General features: G+C 46.6%; 1 protein-coding gene across 2 annotated transcripts in view; it reads left to right on the forward strand.

The window, feature by feature from the left end:
- The first annotated feature begins 6,145 nt into the window (after positions 1 to 6,145).
- The window catches only part of BOC (BOC cell adhesion associated, oncogene regulated), a 36,009-nt gene continuing 21,363 nt past the window's right edge, over positions 6,146 to 20,791 (forward strand). For both annotated transcript variants that reach the window (XM_080820873.1, XM_080820874.1), the window contains exons 1-2: positions 6,146 to 6,332; positions 7,228 to 7,506. In XM_080820873.1, coding sequence (XP_080676999.1) covers positions 6,251 to 6,332; positions 7,228 to 7,506 — 361 coding nt within the window. In that variant the 5' untranslated portion in view covers positions 6,146 to 6,250. The remainder of the gene's footprint in view (positions 6,333 to 7,227; positions 7,507 to 20,791) is intronic.

The following is a 20,791-nucleotide window of genomic DNA, read 5'->3' on the forward strand; positions in this document are numbered from 1 at the left end:
TTTATCCAATTAGCAGGGTTGTCAAATTGAATTTATATGGAATAGGGTGGGGGAATTGAGAAGAGAGTGTAGAAAAAAAGAAGTGGGTTTTCTTTTCTCTTAAGGTTTATGGGGCCCCCCACCGCCCTTTATGGCTAGATTTTTAAATTTCCTTAAAGAGAAATTTAAGGAAGGGATATGTGTGACAAAGAAATGTGACTCCCTAGTAACTTTTTCCTCAAGTGATTGAGGTGGGAAAGAATTAGATCTGTCCAGTGGGCAAATCAAGAGACCACATCTTCCCTTTACTCGGAAGGCAGAGGTGGCTTCTCTGGGGATTCCTCCTCAGAACCAAGATGGTATGTCTAGATTCCTTCTTTCCCCTTTCATAGATGGTGAAGAGGTTCACCTACCTCAGTGGAAATAGGTTCTGTCTGTGTTGGTACAACTTGTTATAAATTTTGAGTTCAGTGAATGAGGAGCCCAGGTTGGGCAAATGCTACTTTGATTATTTATTGCCTTTTCGAGAACCATCAGTGAGTCCCCTGTCTGTGGTGCTCATCTCAGCTCTTTTCCCTAGCCTTCCACAGCGTAACCCAATCTCAGTTTCTTACCTTGCCCGTTCCCATTCTTCTGAAAGTCCCCATAATAGGGTACAAACTCTACAGAGGAAATAAAAGAAATTCCACTAGAGTACTAGAAGAAGATATTGGAGATGCTCTTAAGGTTTATTTCTGTCTCAAAGAAGTGAAAGGAAAGAAATTCAGCTTTCCTGATATTTAATACCAGGGTTGGCAGTGGGTACCTTTAGCCTGTATATCACAGGGTGATGCGTAACAACAATAGTAAAAGATCTCCTCTGGTTGACAGCAGAGACCTCACTGGGTTATTCACTTACCAGTTTTCCTGGAGGCATATATAATCTGTTAAGTGGATTTACAGATTATATAATTTACTTTTGACTAAATTAATGGTCACAAAAGGACAAGTGGCTTAAAGAGATTGCTGCAAAGAAACTGGGGCTGAAGAGTAGGCAGCTAATTGAAGCACATGCTAAAGGGAAGAGAGCAGCAGGGCTGACCCTCTTCAAGCCACATAAGGAAGTAAAAACAATGCTAATGGAATCCCATGTGATGAGAAGTCAGCAAAGTAATTAATATTCAAGCAGATTATTTGAGAGAGGTTATAGCCATATCATTACCAATGTACCTAATCCTAAAGAGGCTTTCTGTTTTAAGGTATTATCTTTAATTGCATTATAAACAACATTATAAACAATCATGATTAACATGTTATTAAAACAGGGTTTCACTTTTGCCTACTGTTTTCAAATTTTAGTTGGGCAGCCCATGCATTTAATTTATGGATAAATGTGAATAGGTTAGGCATATTTGCCCAGAATATTTTACTCCTAAGAAAACAAGATCAGAAAAGTTTGGAGACCACTGTTCTAGATAAACCTGTAACAGCCAAACTGCTTGATGTACCAGCCCCCAGACAGACCTTTCCCACCAGCCCTGCCCTCAGCTCTCTATATATACACACCCCAAGGGGCCTTCTAAATCCTTTATCCAGGGAACCTTTCCTGAAGACCCAATATTGAAAATGCTCCCCTCCTATGCTCTCACTTGCCCCTTCTCATTTGTGACTGAATTGGTGATCAGTTAAGGTTTTAAGATAAAGAATGCTAAGGTTGTTACATGAGAGGAATCCCCTAAACTTCAGTGGTTTTGTGCAACAGTGGTTTATTTCTTCTGTCCTGGATTGCCTTGACTTCTTCCACCTTGGAGCTAGGCCTCCTGAAACATGGGACATGTGTCACCAGGACTGGAGAGGGGAGAAATGGAAGGTGGACCCTGGTTCTCTAGCTCTTAACAGCCATAGCCTGGAAGAGACACATGACATATTTGCTCCACTTGCTTGGCCAGCACTAGTCACATGGCTCTAAACCTTCTGCAGAGGACGCTGGGAAGTGAGGAGCTCCTGGAGATTTGCTGAACACCAGCTGACTTAAAGTCCTGAGCTGTACGTTCGTCAGAGATCCATCTTGTAGTACGGTGACTTGCATACTGTCCTCTATGGGAGATCAGTAATATTTTTTATACCTGGTAATAGTGAAATCACAGTATCATAGTTTTTACTAGACTCCCAGTCAAAATCTGATTAAGGAATAAGCTAGAGGGTGCTTGGGTGGCTCAGTTAAATCGAATCCCACATCCGGCTCCTGCTCAGTGGAGAGTCGGCTTCTCTCGCTGCAACGCCCCCACCCCCACCCCAGTGCTCTCTCACTGTCTCTCATTCTAGCTCTTGCTCTATCACAAATACATAAAGTCTTTAAAAAAGAAAAAGGAATAAGCTAGGAATATATTTAGAGGCTGGCTGGAGCATGGCTTATACTTAAGAACATCAAAGTTTTGTTATTCTTGCCTGTTTGACATCAGAGTGGTCTGGGTAGATGTTCTAGGTATTAGTCTAGAACTGCACTGCCCAGTGTGGTTCCATTAAAAACTCAGTTCCTCGTCACAGTAGCCACACTTAAAGTGTTTGATAGCCACACGCAGCTAGTGACTAGTACTGATAGTGCAAATGTAGGACATTTTCACCATTGCAAAAAGTTCTATTGAAGGGGACTGTGTAAAGAATAGTTCAAGATTGTTCTAGATTTAGATGTAAATGGTAGAAGAATGAAAACAACCACAGAGAAAATTACTCTTTTTCTGTTTTTAAAAAAGATGTATTTATTTGAGAGAGCGAAAAGTCACGTGTGGGCATGCGTAAGAAGTGGAGGAGCAGAGATGGGGGAGAGAAGCAGGCTCCCCGCTGAGCGCAGAGCCTGACATGGGACTCAGTCTCAGGACCCTGAGATCATGCCCTGAGCAGAAACCAAGACTCAGATGCTTACCCAGCTGTGCCACCCAGGCCCCTCAGAGAAAGCTACTCTTATAGATAATGATTCGGGTAACGTTACTTTTCTGCGTAAGAAAGTAGATTCGTTCTTAAAGTAGTCCTAAGCAGTTGGTAAATATCTCAGAAAGTGTTTGGTGGGAGGCAGTATTGGGATAGTAGAGAAAGCCTGGGGCTAGGAGTCAGAGGACCTGACTTGAAGCCCTAAATCTCTCTTAATTAGCTGGGAGACCTTCTGCAAATCACTTAGTCTCTCTGCTCCTTGCTTTTCTCATTTATAACATTTAATATCCAGAGGTGTTATTCCAAGCTATTATTTTATTTTCTCTGAGGTCCTTCCTAATTTAAAATCTTTCTTTTTAATTAGGTCTATGGGTAAAAGTACAACTTTTTAAGTAAAAATGACCTTTCTTAAATTCTTCTCCTAAATCTATTTAAACTCATATATTCAGCCCTTCGGGAACTAAATTCATTTGCTTCCCAGGGATCTCCCCCAATGCCATTCCTCTGGGCAGGAGCTCCACCCTTTTTCTTGAGGGCAGCACTCTCCGCCACCCCCTTCTGCCTTCCCACAGCCACTTGGCATCACCTCTTAGGAGCAAAACTTCTCCCTGCCTTCAAAGACCTTTGGGAAAAGTGAATCTTACTCTATAGAATGGGGAACTTGCAAAAAAAAACAAACAAAAAAAGTAATTTGGGATCAGAAATATTTCTTTTTGGGGTGCCTGGGTGGCTCAGTCGTTGGGCATCTGCCTTCGACTCAGGTCGTGATTCCAGGGTACTGGGATCGAGCCCCGCATCGGGCTCCTTGCTCGGTGGAGGCCTGCTTCTGCCTCTCTCACTCCCGCTGCTTGGTTCCCTCTCTCGCTGTGTCTCTCTCTGTCAAATAAATAAAATCTTAAAAAAAAAAATTTCCTTTTTCATGTGGCTAGCCCCCTCAACCAATGGAACATAAAAACTTTGTCAGATCTTATGCTTGTCACTGAAAGGATGCTTTTTTAGAAACCATTCTCTCTACGGTATCTGCTAGATCACATGTTCTTCTGTTTCACTCATCATGGTTATTGGCCAGAGGATATCCAGAGGGTGTGCTGTGTGTTTAAGACCACGAAGGCTTCCCTGTTTTTCTAAGACAGCTGCAGTGTCCTGAGCGACCAGGGAGGGGATGTGGGCTCCTGTGCCCTGGTCTCGCCTGTGCTCAAGCCTGTCCTCTTGGGAGAAGGTGGAGCTGGCTGCCTCTTGCTGCTGATGGATTCGCAGTTGTTTGTAATTTTCTCACAAAATAAATACTCCGAGGCTATAATTTCTCGTTGGTCTCAACCCCAGAAAGTGTATTCAGTTGTTGTTGTTTTTGGAAAGTTTTGAAATGTCTGCTTGCCGGAGATTATTTCAGTGGGAGCATGTATGTCAGCAGTTACATTTCTCAGACACATTTTCTTTCTCTTTTCCGTGTCCAAATAACCCTTCAAAATAGCAAGTACCTAGGCCTCAATGAGGAATTCATGTCGGAAATTTATTCTCCCCTCTGTTTTTTTTTTTTTTTTCTTCATCTCTCCTCTTTTTCTGAGAAAATCCATAGAAAATAAGAAGGATCTAGACATACTTTGCATTGCCAAGAAAAATAACAGGCCTTACTGTTGCCTTCACCCAACTTCGAAATTGTACCTTGTTCATTTCATGGTGGGGCAGAGCCACATTGCAAGCAGGAATTCCAATTCAGCCTTAGTTGTCTTTTATTTTTAGATTACAACAAAATTCTCAGAAGTTTGTATCTTTGGGATTATCTTTCTAGACCAAGCTCACTAGGTAACTCGGTCCAGGAAACAACTCTGTTTTCCTGGCTGTGAAATAAGATGCATTATAGCTGCACTGATGCCCCTGCTCCCTAATTTTGTCATAGTTCTGCATTTTGTGAATGAGCCTCCGGGTGACCTGCTTTGGGGTCGTTAAATGGTATCTGTTTACAACTCTGTCATGGGGATTAATGAGTTAACTCCTTTCTCCCTCTTTATATACCTGTTTCCTCTTACTCTCTTTCCCTCCCAGATGCATTCTTTTCTCCTGGTTGCTTATAAAAATGGATTGGTGGTTGGTAGCAAAAGTGGGGCCTGTTTCCATTTTGAATCCTATAAATTACCAAGGGTGCAGAAGTAACAGTAATTGTTTGGCTGGTCCTCGTTAAGCAGGAGGGGGTCTGGGCTGAATTTCCTCAGTAAAACCTTCGTGGACTTTACAACCCAAACACCTCTGCAGCCACCCTGTGCTCAGATAAGAAACAACCCTCCTGTCTTCTTTGTCTGCTTGTCGTCTTTTTGCCCTTTTTTACTCTGTGTTCATTTCCTGCCTCCATGCCTCCTCCTTCCTTTCCTTCCCCTCCTTACTTTCTTGAGGCACAGACAGAACAGGTGCCAGCAATTTTCTCAGGGAGTTGGGCAAACTGGAGCATGTCATGATCAAGTTCCTAAAATCCTTTCACTGGCAATTCATTCAGTGCTCTAGATAAATAGGTTATTTTGTTGGGGAATAGTAAAGAATTAAAACAAATATCTGGAAAATGGAGAGGAAACCAAAACTTGCTTTTTGGTATTAGTTTAAAAATCTGTTAATGGAGTTTTCTTCTAGCACTCACTGTTAAAATGCCTCACTGTTCTATATCCCCCTTACTCCAAATCTGTTAAGCTCCCCACTGGGTACAGAGCACTGATAGAAAAAAAATGTGAAAAGGTTCCTATTGTGTTTAAAGTACAGAGATTTGAAACGATCTTCTTGGAGTCTCTGAGACCTTAGGATTCATCAGGGACACCCCCTAAACAAGGAGTTCAGCATGCATTATGCATATGATGGTACTGTCCACGGTAGTCTGGTAGTGGCAGCATAGACTGCCGTGTGGCTGTGGATATCTGACCTCCTGCGAACACATGGTTCCCAACAGGTGTGTGAGATGCTCACAGCCCAGACCCTGGCCATGGCTGGGGGTCCCAGCCCCTCTAATGTTGGGCTCCCTTGCCCTCCTTGCTGCCCATACACGGGGCAAGCCTGTAGCACTCGTGCCACAATAAAATCCCCTTCTGGCCCAGGGGAGCCGCTTAAAAGAAGCTTCTTTTAGATAAGAAATGATAGGGGAGAGTGTTCTTTGGTCTTCCAGCAGCTGTTCAGGTCAACATCTTGAATGTGGCCAGCATGTGTGCTAGAGGCAGGGGGCAAGGCGACAGAGCCAGGCCCTGTGGCAGGCAGCCTCACTCACCAGGGCCATTTCTCTCTTTCTCACAACAGAGCAGTGCGGGGGATCGTAGTACCTCTTGGAGTGAGTCCACTGGCTTATGGGACGTTGGCTCGAACCCTTTGTGACACCGTGCTGCATGGGACGATGACAACTCAGAGAGAAAAAAGGCCCGAGGTCACCCTCGCTTGCCTCCTCTTGGCCACAACAGGCTGCTTTGCTGACTTGGGTGAGTGCTTTCCTTCCCTTTCTCAGCCTGCCCCTCTTACAAGAACACTTTGCCCCTTCACGTCTCATTCAGTAGTGACCCTTTAACAAGGCCTTTCTTTTCCTGGATTTCAAAGAACGCTTCATGGCCTTCTGGGGGTACACTTAGTAATACAAGATGAGACATCATCTTGGCAGCCTCATATTGGTTGCATTTTAGTATTTTAATCGTTTTAAATATATACCAGCAGAGGAGAAGTAATAGTAACTGCCCTTAACTGAGCATTTACTGTAGGAGATTATTGCAGGCAATTGACGCGCATTGTCCCGGGAGCCAAGTGTCCCTAGCCCCATGCTGTAGGTAAGAAACTGAGATGCAAAAAGGCTAGTGACCTGGCTCAGAAGCCGTGGCACTGGGGTTTGGGCCCAGGTCTGTCCAACCCCAAAGCTGAAGCTGCCACTCCAGTCTGCCGCCTTCTTCTTCTTTCTTCTTTCTTCTTCCTCCTTCCTCCTCCTTCCTCCTTCTTCATTCTTCCTTTTCTTAAGATTTTATTTATTTATTTGACAGACAGAGATCACAGGTAGGCAGAGAGGCAGGCAGAGAGAGGGGGAAGCAGGCTCCCTGCTGAGCAGAGAGCCCGATGCGGGGCTTGATCCCAGGACCCTGAGATCATGACCTGAGCTGAAGGCAGAGGCTTTAACCCACTGAGCCACCCAGGCGCCCCTCCGGTCTGCCTTCTGAGAACATGTACAGGTTGGGGAATGGACCCAAGCACCGGGGAGTTCTTCAAGGGAAGATGGACTCCCCCAGGTTGCTCAGCTTGGAAAGGCCGCCTGGGTGCTGTGCTTCTGAAAAGGTCATGTTATTGGCTTCATGGGGATGTTCGTTCATGGCTCTGTCCCTGTTCTCCCTCCAGACCAGGTCCCTCAGGTCACTGTCCAGCCTTCTTCCACGGTCCAGAAGCTCGGAGGAACCGTGATCCTCGGCTGCGTTGTGGAACCCCCATGGATGAACACCACCTGGCGCCTGAATGGGAAGGAGCTGAATGGCTCACATGATGCTCTGGGCATCCTCATCAGCCGTGGGACCCTCGTCGTCACCGCCCTCAGCAACCACACCGTGGGACGGTACCAGTGTGTGGCCCGGATGCCTGCAGGAGCTGTGGCCAGCGTGCCGGCCACTGTGACACTGGCCAGTGAGTGCTGCTCCTTGCTCTTCAGCCCTGGTGCTCCTCTCTCCTCCTCTCTCCCATTCTCTTTCTCCCCCAGGCTGTCCATACCCCCTTGTCAGTAGTCTTCATGTGAAAGGGAGCCTTAAAATGTGAAATTTCAAACTGGAGAGCAGTAGGTGCTCAGCAGTCCCCAGGGGTGGAGGACCGCTGGGCCCCTGCGAAGCTGCTCCCTAAATAGGGGCCTGCTATGGAGTAAGTGTCTAGAAGGAGGGGAACTCCACGTGGTTGAACTGTTCCCAGGCCACGGCTTTCTGCTTTCCCTCTGGCTGTGGGTGTGACTGAACCAGCTGCTCCCTGTCCCCCCCACCCAGTCCTCCATCCCCCATCCTCAGGGCAATTATGGTCAGAGCGTTTACAGGGCCATGTATAGTGCAAACAGAGCTGCCCATCCCACACGTGGCCTCCCGTCTGTTTGAGGAGCAAGTGTATTCCGTATGCCAGATATATAAATAGTAGAGCACAATGAGAAGGAAACTGTGGCCAAGAGTAAAACGAACAGAAAAGAGGATGAGATTGGGGTCCAGTTTGGTCCAAGGAGGATGCCCAGTGAAGACTTGATAGTACTCTTAATTTTTAATTATCACTTGAGTGTATTATGGTACCCCAGTGCAAAACACACATTGCCTCATTTTCTATCCATTATACATACAGGAGACAAGATTTACGGAATAAACTTCTGAAGGCTGTGGGGCAGCCCCAACATCCATTCTTACATGCTGAGTCTACAACCAGGACATATTAAGAATGACCTCTTCTTCCTTGGACCTTGTTCCCTCATGACCTAGCAGGGTCCCCTTACCCCTGACTGTTTGCTTCAAACTTCTATGTCACTGTTGTAATCACCCTCCTGAGTGGTGTGTGTTAGGGGTCATGCCTAAAGCCTCGAATTTCTGCATTGCCCCTTAAAGTTTGGCTGATCCTGGAGGAAAGCAGTAGGAGATGAGGAAGTACACCAGCAGGGGAGAAAAGACCCCTCCCTGCCCTCTGGTTATCTGGTCCCTGGAGGGATATCCCTCTGTGAAAGCACAGGGCAGAGGCTGCCGGCCCTGTTGCTGTTTTCTTGGGAAATAGTCAAGCAGCCCTGCCCTTTTCTCAGAGAAGGGAGAAAGCAGGGTGGGTCCTCAGCTGCCCCCCCAGGGGACCAGGCTGAGCCTGGGCTGCATCTTGCCGCCTCCTCATGCAGTGGGAACTATTTTCCTTGGTGGCAGAAGGAGCACATGAATCTGAGCCCCAGGCCTCTGGGAGGTAGGCTGTGCATGGTCAGTGAGGGAGGCAGGTCCTGGGCCACGAGCTGGGCCCTCCCCTCCATCTGTGCTTGTGGGGTGTGAGGGGGAGGGTACCGGCAGACATAGGTGAGGGGGGTTGAGGGTAGGGAGGGGTCATCTCATTGTACAAGAAGGGCTGAGGTCAGAGCTGCACTCCCACGATCATATTCCTCTTTTATATTTTTCAATTGTGTTGAAAATCACATTACAAAAAGTACAGAATTTATATATATTACATACAATAACATTTCCCCTCAGCCCACCATCATCACACAGCCACCATTTACCATTTTGGAGGATACTTTCCAGTCTTGATCCATACCCATACTTTCTTTTTTTATTGAAGTATCTAATTGGCATACAATATCAGTTTCAGGTGTATAAGATAATGATTTGACATTTGTGTGCCTTGTGAGATGGTCACCACAATAAGCCCACGTACCATCTGTCACCACACACAGTCACCTTTACTGATTGTATTCCCTGTGCTGTACATTATATCCCCATGACTTATTTTATGACTGGAAGCTTGGACCACTTGATCTCCTTCACGAATCCTCCCCCCACCTCCTCTCTGGCAACCAGGACTCTCTATTCTATGTCCGTGAGTCTGGGTTTTATTTTGTTTTGTCTTTTAGATTCTACCTGTAAGTGAAATCATGGGGTACCTGTCTTTCTCTGACTCATGTCACTGAGCATGAGGGCATGCCCATACTTTCACACTGTCATAGCGACCTACTGAATATACACAGCTTCTGTCCATATTCTCTCCCCTCAGCATTGTGTGGTAAGCACCTTTCCTTAGCCATATGACTATATTTACTTTTCTTTTTCTGTTGAGTATAAATGCATCCAGTAAAGTACACAAAGTGCACTAATAAGTCAACAACCAATGCATTTTTCTTATGTCCACCCCAGGTAACCATCTCTCTAGTGGGTCCCCCCTTCCCCTTACCTAGTCATCTGTCCCCCGCAGCCTGCAGCAGAGCAGGATCAGAGTTACCAATGGCCCTCGAACATGCCTTGAGTGGATCTACCATATGTCCTGATTGTGGGCCATTAGGTCACTTCCAGTGGTTCATTATTACAAGTAAGATGTGCCTTTTAGTAGCGTTCATGCCTTTAAAGGATAGCGTTGCTCGTCTGCAGATGGTTAGCACGTGTCTGTGAAGGCTCAGGAAACTCCATAACCATTCATTTGGCCTCATTAGGAGCCAGGCTGAACGTTTTATTTGGAGGAAGGGATAGTTGGAGAGTACAAGATTTATGTTGGAGCCCTCCTTCTACTTCAAGGTGTATCTGTTTGAGGAGAAACCATTTTTCACCTTTATTTTTAAAAAATTCCTGGCCACTTCTTTCTGTGGCACTTAAAGGGATCTACAGTTGACAGTGAGGACAAAGGGGAGGGTTTGGTTGCATCCCAGAAGGCCCAGGGGGAGAAGAAGTGGGTTGTGCGGAAGCCCAGTGAATCTTGCTTGAAAGCCAAGAACTGTTGGCTTGTCGTGGAGACATGAATCAGAAGTGAAATGTTTGGAGCTGACTGGAGGGACGGAGAAGTGCTAGAAATGAGAACAGGCTCTGAGGAGCTGTGGCCGCGGAGTGGAACTGCAGCCTGCCCAGCCCGGAGGAGGCCGGGGGGAGGCGGAAGCAGTGGCAGAATGGGGTGCTGTCTTTGGGCTAATGCCATGGGGGATTTGGCCCAGACTCAGCAGTTAGATTAAGTTTCTGAAAGCACATTCCTGAGCAGAATGGGGGCTGTGTTTTGCTGGTTGGCTGATGGAGGGAGGCTGAGTGGTGAAGGGATTACTGAGGCATGGTCTGCATTTAGAGGCAAGGCTGAGCAGTGGCATGCGGGCGCACACGCACACGCACCCGCCCACACTCAGCACTTAAGGCTTCCTTTTCCTCTGGCCTCTTTTGCATGCGTTCAGATGTTCATCCTCAGACAAAGCACTCACTGTTTGGCCTACCTAACAAGGTGCTGCCTCCTATGTCTTCATGAACTCCTAGATCACTGGGGCCTTTCGATGGTGGGGGCTTGGACCTGGCTTGAGGATTCAGGGGTATGGAGGAGACCTCTAACAAGAACTTTCCTAGTCCAGACCTCTTTGACTTAGATGCTGGGGGTTGGGGTTACGCTTGGACATTGGCTTCTGGTCTTCAGTAGAACAGAAACCCGTGTGGATAACTGCTGTCTTCACTCCCTGTGGAGGTGTCCATCCCACTCTCCTTTATGCAGAACTTTTCTCCTATTGAACCTAAACTTTATTTGTGGTAAATCTCTTGCTGCTAATGCCTCACTTCAGAACACCTTGTCTAATTCTTGCTTTTCAAAATACTTTTGACTTTGATCTCCTTTCTTCATTTCTCCTTTTTTTTCCAAGCTTTATATAAGGAGGCCAACCACTCTACATGGCTCCAGTGTTCCCACTCTCTGCACCTGAACCAACAGCAGACATTGCCAATGGACACCATATTCCTTTTTTCTGTACTCTGATTCAGCCTTAGAATTGTTCTCAACACAACCCAGCAAGTAATCACAATTCAGCAGAGCTGTGAAAGCTGTTTTCTAGTCCTCACCTCTAATAATCCTTACCTCTAATAAACTCCTACATAATTATTCATTTTTAGCTTTTTTCCATTTTTTTAAATTCTTTAATTCTCCCAATTCTCCTATCATCCCTAGGTCCCATTTGTTGTTGGAAATAAAGCAGGTGGTAACTGGGTGGTAATTCTGTACCTGGGAACTTTAGTCCTCAAACTAATGTGAAGTCTTAAGCTAATGCTCGTTTAATTGAGACTGGATCTGTAACCTGTCCACAAGGCCGTTAAGCACTAAGACGCAGGCCTGTACTTGAATTATCCTTTCTCTGGCCCCAGATGTCAGAAGGTGAGGCCACTGACAGGAAAGGAAGGAGCTCCCCTTAGGCAGCTGTCTCCATGACTCCAAATCTGAGGAAGGTCAGACGATGACATCATTTAACCCATGAATAAAGAGAAGAGACTAACTGGTATAATGGAGAATAAAAAAGAAACTTAAAAAAGAAAAGAAAAAAACCCTTGGGTTTAAGTTTTGACTCTGCCCTTAGGAGTTGATATGACTTTGGGCATGTCACTTAATCCCTCAGGTTACCACAACACTGAAATGAGCAAAGTGATAATTATAGCATCAGTATCATGCATTTTTTGTTCGTGTGTGTTTGTGTTTGAGGATCAAATCATGAAATAGTTCAAAATAGTACTATTTTGAAGCCTTCTATAAATGCCAGGCTTTATACATTCACCCGTTTGGTGGCTGCCTACGGGAGGCCCTGGGGCCCTCGTCCAGCCCTGTGCTGCCCAGCCCCATTCTGGGAACGGCCTTCAGAAGAACAAGTCCAGACAGTGGCAAAGCTTCCAGTCCTAGCCAGAGCCAAGAGACAGGACTGGCTCATTGGGAAGAGAGAACTAGCCCGTTTCCTCTGAATTTCTCAGCAGTGCATATACATATGAGCTCTAGCCCAGATTCCTACCTCCTCACTGCGCTGGAGGGTGGCCATGGTGTCACTGCATTGTGTGTTGTCCCTGTAGCCACAGAGCTGCCCATTGATGCTCCTGATGGCTCATTGTTCTAACCAGGTAGTGGTTGGCTTGTGCCAGCAGGCGGGGTGACCCCTGGCCCTCAGCACAGGGGGACCCCCACATGCAGGAACCATGTTTCTTTCTGTTCAGCTCCCCGCACCTCTGGTTCCTGTCAGACACTTCTTGGAGGTCTTCTCGGCTCAGACCCTGAACCAGAATAAGCCATAAGGGACGATTGTGGCCATGTCTTTACTGAAATATTTCTAGCTTTCTTTATCTGTGTTGGAGTCCAGTTCTCCAGAGAAGCAGAACTGCTTATACATACAGGCACACCTTGGAGATGTCGTGAGTTTGGTTCCAGACGTCTCACAAGAGCATGAGTCAAATGAATTTTTTGGTATCCTAGTGCATATAAAAATCATGTTTATACTATCATGCAGTCTATTAAGTGTGCATTATAGTGTTATAGTGCATTATAGTGTGCATAATAGCATTATGACTAAAAAATATTTTATTGCTCAAAAAGTCTAACCATCAACTGAGCCGGCACGGAGATGTAATCACTGATCGCAGATCACCATAACAAATACAATAATGATGAAAAGATTTGAAATATTATGAGCATTAATAAACACGACACAGAAAATGAGCAAATGCTGTTGGGAAAATGGCACTAATACACTTGTTTCATGCGGGATTGCCACAAACCTTCAATTTGCTAAAAAAAGACAAACATAAAATGAGGTATGCCTGTATATATATAAAATGAGATATGCCTATATATATGTGTGTGTGTATATATATATATGTGTGCGTGTGTGTGTGTGTGTATATATATATATATGGAGAAGGAAACAGAGGCAGAAATAGATTTATTTTAAAGAACTGGTTGACAGGATTGTGGAGGCTGGTGAGTCCAGAATTCGTCAAGCCAGCCAACAGGCTGGAGATCTGGGAGTCCCACCAGCAAACTGCAGAGCACCTGTCCTCCAACACTGAGTTCAGTGTTTGGATGTTCTGGAGATTGGTGTCCTGAGAGTTGGAGGTGTGTTCCGAGTTTCCAGCAGAGCACAGGAAGACCTAACCCTTGCCTTTAGGGAGCTCTTAATCTAATGGAAAAGACTGAGTGCCATAACATGTGAGCCCTAAAGCCAGTCAGTCCCCAACAGAGACAGAAACAGAATTGCCTGGGAGCTCAGGCTGACAGTGATTCATTTCAATTTCAGGGGTTGGAGGAAGATTTGGGAGTTGAGCCTTTAAAACAGTGTGTGGGGACAATCTTTCTCTCTCATTTCTTGAGTTCTCTCATACCTTTCTAGGACCTTCAACAACTAAATTTTGCTCTTAGCATTGTGTACCTTAGATTTAAGCCCAGTGCAGTTTCTAGAACCGTGCTGATGCATCCACAGGGAGCTCGATTTCCACAGTGAGGTAATTCCATAGTAAGTTCAGTCAGAACCTGAATGTAGCCACTAGATGATTGTCTCTCTCTTGCTACCCCATCGGATTCTCCCTTAACTCTCCCCCATTTCTCACTGTTTGTTTCTCTTTTCCCTTTGGGAATGTATGTTCTGTGATTAATAAAGAAAACCTCAGAGTGTTTTCTCCAGGGCCACTCCTCTCTGCCAATCTGCTTTAGCCAACCGGTGACTCCTTGACTAAACAAGAAGGAACCATTCGCTACAAGTTGGGAAAACATTTGTTGTTAGCTTAGGCATCTGAGGGAATCCTGTGCAAGCCCTTTGCTTTGCAGCAAGTGGGTGGTGGCAGGAAGAAGTGTTGGGGAAGGAAAGGAAACATAGGTGGCGTCCCGAGCTTGCCCAGGACGGGAAAGGAGCCCACAGCCGGAGGCCGGGCTGGTGATTCTGCCAGGCTGGGGAGATCGAGTCAGCTCTACAGGGCGGTGGACACAGTCGGAAAGGGAGAATGAGCCTCAATGTGAGATTTAGCTGCTTTATTCTGTAAGTTTTATTTTACTTTGCCAATTAGACAAGAAAATTAGTGACCATTTACATCCAAAAGGAGCTAAGCAACTTGAATATCTAAATAGGAAATGACTAAAGAATACCTTATAGTATTAAACCAAGTCCTATTAACCAAAGTGCTGTTTTCTACTGGATACAGGCAGAAATTCATGCCTCACAAAAATTTCCCCTGATATTCTGGTGAAATCTTCAACACTAACCCCATCAGGCCTGGTGCAAGTGCCCAGACAAACCTGTAGTGTGAGCTCAGGTCAGGGCATTATGGCAGCAACTGTCTGCCCCCAACAGCCAGGGTTCCAGTCCTCTATTGAGTGATGGTCACAGTTTACCAAAAGAAGACCTCGAGTCCATGGTGCATCTTCTATTAAAGACACATTTACAATTCCTACCCTTCTTCTCTCCTCAGCATGTTCTTTGCACACACAGCCACATGCTTAAGTAAAAATCATAGGTCCATCTTCTAATCTAAGAGCGAAGGGAGGACCTCCTAGTTGTTAAGCAGGTACCACCTATAAATTCAATGAGCCAGAGCAGACTTCGCTCAGGAAGGTGAGGGATGCATTAATTAGCTTACCTGAGATCACTGGAGCCCCCTCAGGAACATGATGTAAGATGGTTCCTTTAAAATAAAAAAGTCGGGAGAGCAGATGAGTCCATTGGCTCCCCCTTTTCTGTGTGTGGAAAAGCTTAGGGATTTCTACCTTGATCTTGTTGGTAGACTTTCAACCCTTCTTGGAGCCTGGTAATAACCCCAAGAACAATAGAACAGCGAGTCTGTCCTGCAGGTGGGTCAGTGTTCACATCTAAGATAAAGACAGTCCCTCACTAGTGAGCAAAAATGTCAGCAAAAGGGGGAAATTATTTGCTGAGGCAAAAACAGCATTTTTTTTTTCCTGAGGGAAAATGATGTTTAATGTTGAGTGACTGTGCTCCTTTACCTACAAACATGTGAAGACTTTAGAGATCACAGAACACGACTCAGGCTGTGGCGCGGCACGTAAGCCCCTCTCTCAGCCTCACCTCCCGCTCTAGACCCACCAAACTCTGCCACTTTCTCATCTCATCTTGCATATTCCTCTTGTTTTTGGAATGGTGCCCCACCTGCCCGCAGCACCATCTTTTCCATTCCCTTTCCCAGAATGTGCCTGTATCCCTTGGGATAACGATTCCTTCTTCGTTTTTTAGACTTGAGTATCTTCTCTGGGAGTCTTTTCTCAATGCCCTCAACATCTGGAGTGGGGTCTCCCCTTCCCAGCTTCCTCAACACCCTGTGTTTCCTTCTCTAGCCCTCTCATTTGCCTGGAGTACAGGGACTGCTGCCATTCGTCTCTGTGACCACACGGTTTCCCACAGGACCTGGCACACAGTAGGCCTTCGGTGAATGTCTAGAAAGAGGAAGACTCCCAGATAAAATGTGTCTGAAGTCTAGAAGGTCAAAAAGGGCATGCAAAAAACAAGCAGAGTTTTCTTCACCAAACCCTGATCTATGAAGAGGCTTAAGAAAGTTAAAAAGGATGAAGCAAGGACTTAGGATATAAACAGGTTGAAGATACAAATAGATTCAGGGAGGGTTCAGAAAAATTGATGGATGTCAGAGCCTAAAGGCCTGTTTAAAAGGAATTGAGATGTTTGGAGGAAACTGGAAACTTCGATGGGAGATGCCGGTGGATGAGGCTCGGCATTCTATCAGACACTTCATGGGACACTCTCAGAGGTGCTGGGCAGCTTGCATCAGTAGCCACCACTGCTTGTGGGAATATATAGTTCCCAGGTATTCCCAGGAATATGTAGTGCCCAGGTGGGCAGAAAAAGTAGAGCCACTTTGGGCCCCGCTGGCCTTCGGACAGTGCCCGTGCCTCCCACCCAGGGTTCTGCATGTAAGAACCATGCTGGGGCTCTCCTCTCCATTCCTGCTGAGTGTCTTGGCCTCCGTTTTCTCTCCCCTCCCTCTTCCCGTACAGGCCACCAGCCTGCCAAAGACTCTGCCAGGATCTAACTCTGGCTCTCAGGATCCTAGACCACCAGGATTCACATTAATTTTCCCATTACTAAGTTTGTAGTTTACATTTGGTTGATCAGAGAAATATGTATGATGTGGGTTGCTGGCAAGTAAATCTTTTTTTTCCCCTTCTCTTAAGTGTATTTTTCAAACCATTTCATTCCTTCGTCGAGTCCAAAAGAAACTCCCAAGTTCTGCTAACCAGGCCTACCTCATCGCAGCACTGAAGTCAGATAGATGAGATGGCCTACAGACATCTCTGTTCATCTGGCTGCCAGACTCCATGAAGACACGGCTTCCATCCTTGTCTTCAAGGATTAATCAGATTTCTTGTTCTCTTATTTAAAAAAAATATTTTTAATGATGTAAGCCAAGAAATTCCTGAAGCCTTAGGCCAGTTTATTGCACATCATTTAATGACATTGCAAACCAGGTTCTTTCTTTTTTCCCTTCTTCCTATCATGCTCCTCCCTTTATGCCCTTTCTCCTCTCCTGCCCACCTCTGGTCTTGGCTTTGATCTTCTGCCCTCATCCTCCTAGTTCTTCCATCCCTCCTGCATCCTCGGCTTCCTCCCAAGGCTCATATCTGAGTACAGACCCCACCTCAACTCAAGGGGAAAGAAAGAAACACAAGATGGAACAACTAATGTATTTGGCATCTGCAAGCGTCTTTTTTTTTTTTTTTTACCCCCATGGAAACTGTTTTTACTTAAATAAGAGACAGCATGCCTTGCTTTCATTGGAAAGTGTGTTTGAAAAATTTCATGCCATGTTTCCATGGCTCTCAGGAGAGAGTTTTGGAGCCAAAATTATTTGTGCAATTGGACAGGCAAGAAAAAACTCCTAACAAAAACAAACATATTTAGCCACTCTCCTGGACTGCAGAGGGAAGATGAAAACTGCCTCTGCCGACCCCTCTGCCCTTTCTGGGTTGCTCCAGAGCTCAAGGTGACCTGATTTAGGCTGGACTGCTGTTGTAGAGATGGTAGGGACTAAGCCTGCAGGTACTACTCTTGCAAATTATCATATGCTGCCTTGTGTGTTTGTACCTGTCTTCTCTATCAGAGTAACCGTCCCTGAGGTTAGGAACTATATTTTTGTCTTCATGATCTCTTCTGCAGTGCCTGACAAACTAGACGGTTCTGTAGCTCCTGGCTGAATGAGTGAGTCAGTGATGTCTGGTAGGATGATATGTGCCAGATAACTACTACGGGGTAGACCCATATTGCTCAGCCTTGTGGGCTGCAGTTCCGTTTGGCTTCAGTAGTCTAACAGGGCTACAGACTGGCAAAATGCTTAATCACTACCCAGAATGCGTGGCTTCTGAGATACCTGCCCATGCCACAGTGAACCCCATCCCTAGTGGGCGCCAGGCTTTCTGGCCTCATCTGCTTCTGAGCTGATTGCCGTGGTTTGCCACTTGTAGAGCCCTTTATTTCAGAGGACTGACCTTTGGGGTCCTGTCAAGGCATAGGTCCTCAGGCAACTTGGAGGTCGAGAGTAGTGTTGTGGGTGCGCATAAGTGAAGCCCACACAGGGAGGCAATGCTTGGGACCCATCACCCTCTCAAACTCCAAGTCCATCCTGGAGAGCAGTGAGCTGCGGGCTCCGCCAGACACACCTCTCCATTTTACTTCCCTTGAACCTTTGCCATCTTCCAACAGGTCATCAAGGGTCAGGGAAGGGCCACAGGGTCAGCATGTCGCTGAGGAGGACTTCATGAGGGTGAAGTCTTTCTGTGCTTTGTGACGTTAGCCACAGATGCAGCAAGCCACCGCAAGGACAGTTGAGGCCTGGAGGCCATGAGAGTTCGGGAGTAGAATTTTCTGCTCAGAAATTTGCCAGTGGCCAAGAGGCTACTGAGCCATGCTGACAACATTGCCAAGGGAGCCCCATGCGGTGCCCCCACAATCTGGTGGAACCCATCCAGACCTCAGCAGATGAGTACAGGCTTGTCTTCAGGCAAGAGGGTGGGACGGGACTGACTATACTAAGAAATGCCTGGATGGGTAGAAAATGACTTTTTTTTTTTTTTTTTTAAGTGTTCAGCTGAGTTCATGGAAATGGGGATGTGGGTGATGCCATGCAGCCTCCAGCCAAAAGGCACTGTCTTACCTGACTTCTTACTTAATTGAACTTTGACTTGCAGCCTAAGAGAGGTCTCAGGGAGAGGAGGGCCAATGAGGAAACGCCTTGAAATGCCTTCTGGATTACACCGGGGAGCATTCTGCTATGGTGTGATGCACCCCGTAACTGGGTGTGTAAATTCTAGAACAGTTGCGGGGTGGAGACTGCAATTAAGATTGACAGTTTTGTGTCATGGGAATTCTTGAACATACACCAAATACTGTAATTTAATTCATAGCTCTGCTGAGCTGAAGGAAGGATCAGAGCTACAAGATGAGAAGAAACTCAGAGGGGCTTGCCATTAAACGTGCCTGTTTGTAGTCTGGCATGTGACCCTGGTGATGGCAGCCACACCCACGTGCTTCTCACAGTTCCTTTTTTCCTCCCGGTTTTCCCTTGGCCCAGAAGGCAGGTGTCTGCCGTACCCTCTAGATGTGAGGGGGAAACCCGGAGCCCATCACACAATTTGTGTCTGAATGAATCCCTGCCATCGGTGTATCCAAGGGTTCTGTGGAGATCACGTATCAGAAGATACATCTTTCGTTAAGAAATGGAGGCCTTAGAAGGGAGGAACCGGGCAGGATTGTGTATGCAGCCCAAACTATGTAGACTTTGTTAGAAAGCAAACAGAGACCCTCTAAACCGGGAGATGGCCCCAAAGACCAGGGCGTCTGGCCTGTTGAGAGCTGAGAAACAAGAGTGGGCCTATTAACACTTGATTAGTGCAGACATGTTAATAAAATAGCCGAAAGAATACACAGAGAGGATGCACGAGAGGGCTCTGGGGGAAGGTAAGCGGATTAAAGCTGCAAAAACATTCCTCTAATGGACTTCTTAAACACACCAGCCCACAGGCAAGGGCAGGTGTCCTGTCAAACCGCTTCCCCCTGAAACCCTATCCATCATTCTGCAGGGTGGCCTATTAACCCCATTTGGAATTGAAGGGCCTGCCCTCTAGACCCAGTGTGGAGCCTAGAGCAGCCTGGGGACTGGTCAGGAACCTGGCTTTGCAGACAAAGGGGCCTGGGAACAGGCTGGTTTCCTTCACTGGCAGCCAGCTAGATCTCTACATCTGCCTCATCTGGTGGCTGATTAGGCCATGACTGCTCACGCGTCTCCAGGCCACCCCCTCTCCAGTCTCCTTCCTGCCTAAAAACACTAGAGAGGGGGTGCTCTGATTTTCAGATCCATCATCACTTTGTTCCTCTGCCTTTGATCCCTTAGCGAGACTCCACTTCTGCTCCAGCAGCCAAACTGGATGTATTTTTCTAGTGAAGCACCCGCTAAGGCTGAAGTTCAGGAGGAACAGGGAGGGGACAGGGCCAAGGACCCAAGTACTGCTTATTTGTTTTGAAGCCAGGAAGGCAGGCCTGCCAGGAGGATGCCCAGCTGGGGTGTCCTCGGTCCTGCCCACATGGGCTGTTGTGCACATGTTGGCATCAGAACAGAGGGGCTGTCTGGCCACATGGTTGACCGGTGCCCAACTTTGTGCCTCTCCCACTGCACAGCTTTCTGTCTCCAACTTAGCAGTTGTCAGAGGGTGCAGAAGGAGCCAAGAGGAGCAACAGGGGGCGGCCGTGTTTTGTGGCGGTGGGTCGGTGAGGTGGGTGCGTGGAGGAGTGTGTGCCTTGTGCCTGGGTAAGCTCTCAATTACAGTGGGGCAAGAGCCTGGGCCATTAACATGGAGATGGCATTCTGATGCCAAACTCCTTTCTTTCTTGTTAAATGATCTGTTAGGTTTAAGTATATCTTTGCTTGAGGCAAATTTCCTTGGACTGAAATAAAGCAGAGGAGGGGAAAAAAAAAAAAAAACCTCAGAAAATCTTGGTGGAATAGTTTTAGATTTATAGGACTGTGGATGAGAGTGCTTCTTGGTGACGGGAATTTTCCAGATGCCCCTGAGAGGACAATCATTCACAGCTCGCTTTGTGGGGAGCCTCCTGACTTGGCAGGTATGGCACACACTGAGCAGAGGAGAATTAAGGCCTTTGCATTGTTTAAGTGCATTGCTTTTGAAAGGCAGTTAGCAATATTTAGCCAGAATACACAGCGCAGGCCATCCACCCTCTCCCGTAGTCTGTATCTCCTTCCTCTCTGAGGAGAAACACATCCGCTGTCTTGGCTGAGAAGCACAGCCGGGACCAGATGCCATAATTTGGGGGGTCTAATGCAAAATGAAAATGTGGAGTCTTGCTCAGACGTGAAGGATTTGAAGAGGGTGATAGCAGAGCATTGAAGTGAGCACTGGCCCCTTGCACGCGTGGGGCCACATGCAGCTGCACAGAGTACACTCCCAGGAAGCTGGCCTTGGG

This window comes from Martes martes, assembly GCF_963455335.1.
Source record: "Martes martes genome assembly, chromosome: 1".
In the NCBI taxonomy this organism is placed as follows: domain Eukaryota; kingdom Metazoa; phylum Chordata; class Mammalia; order Carnivora; family Mustelidae; genus Martes; species Martes martes.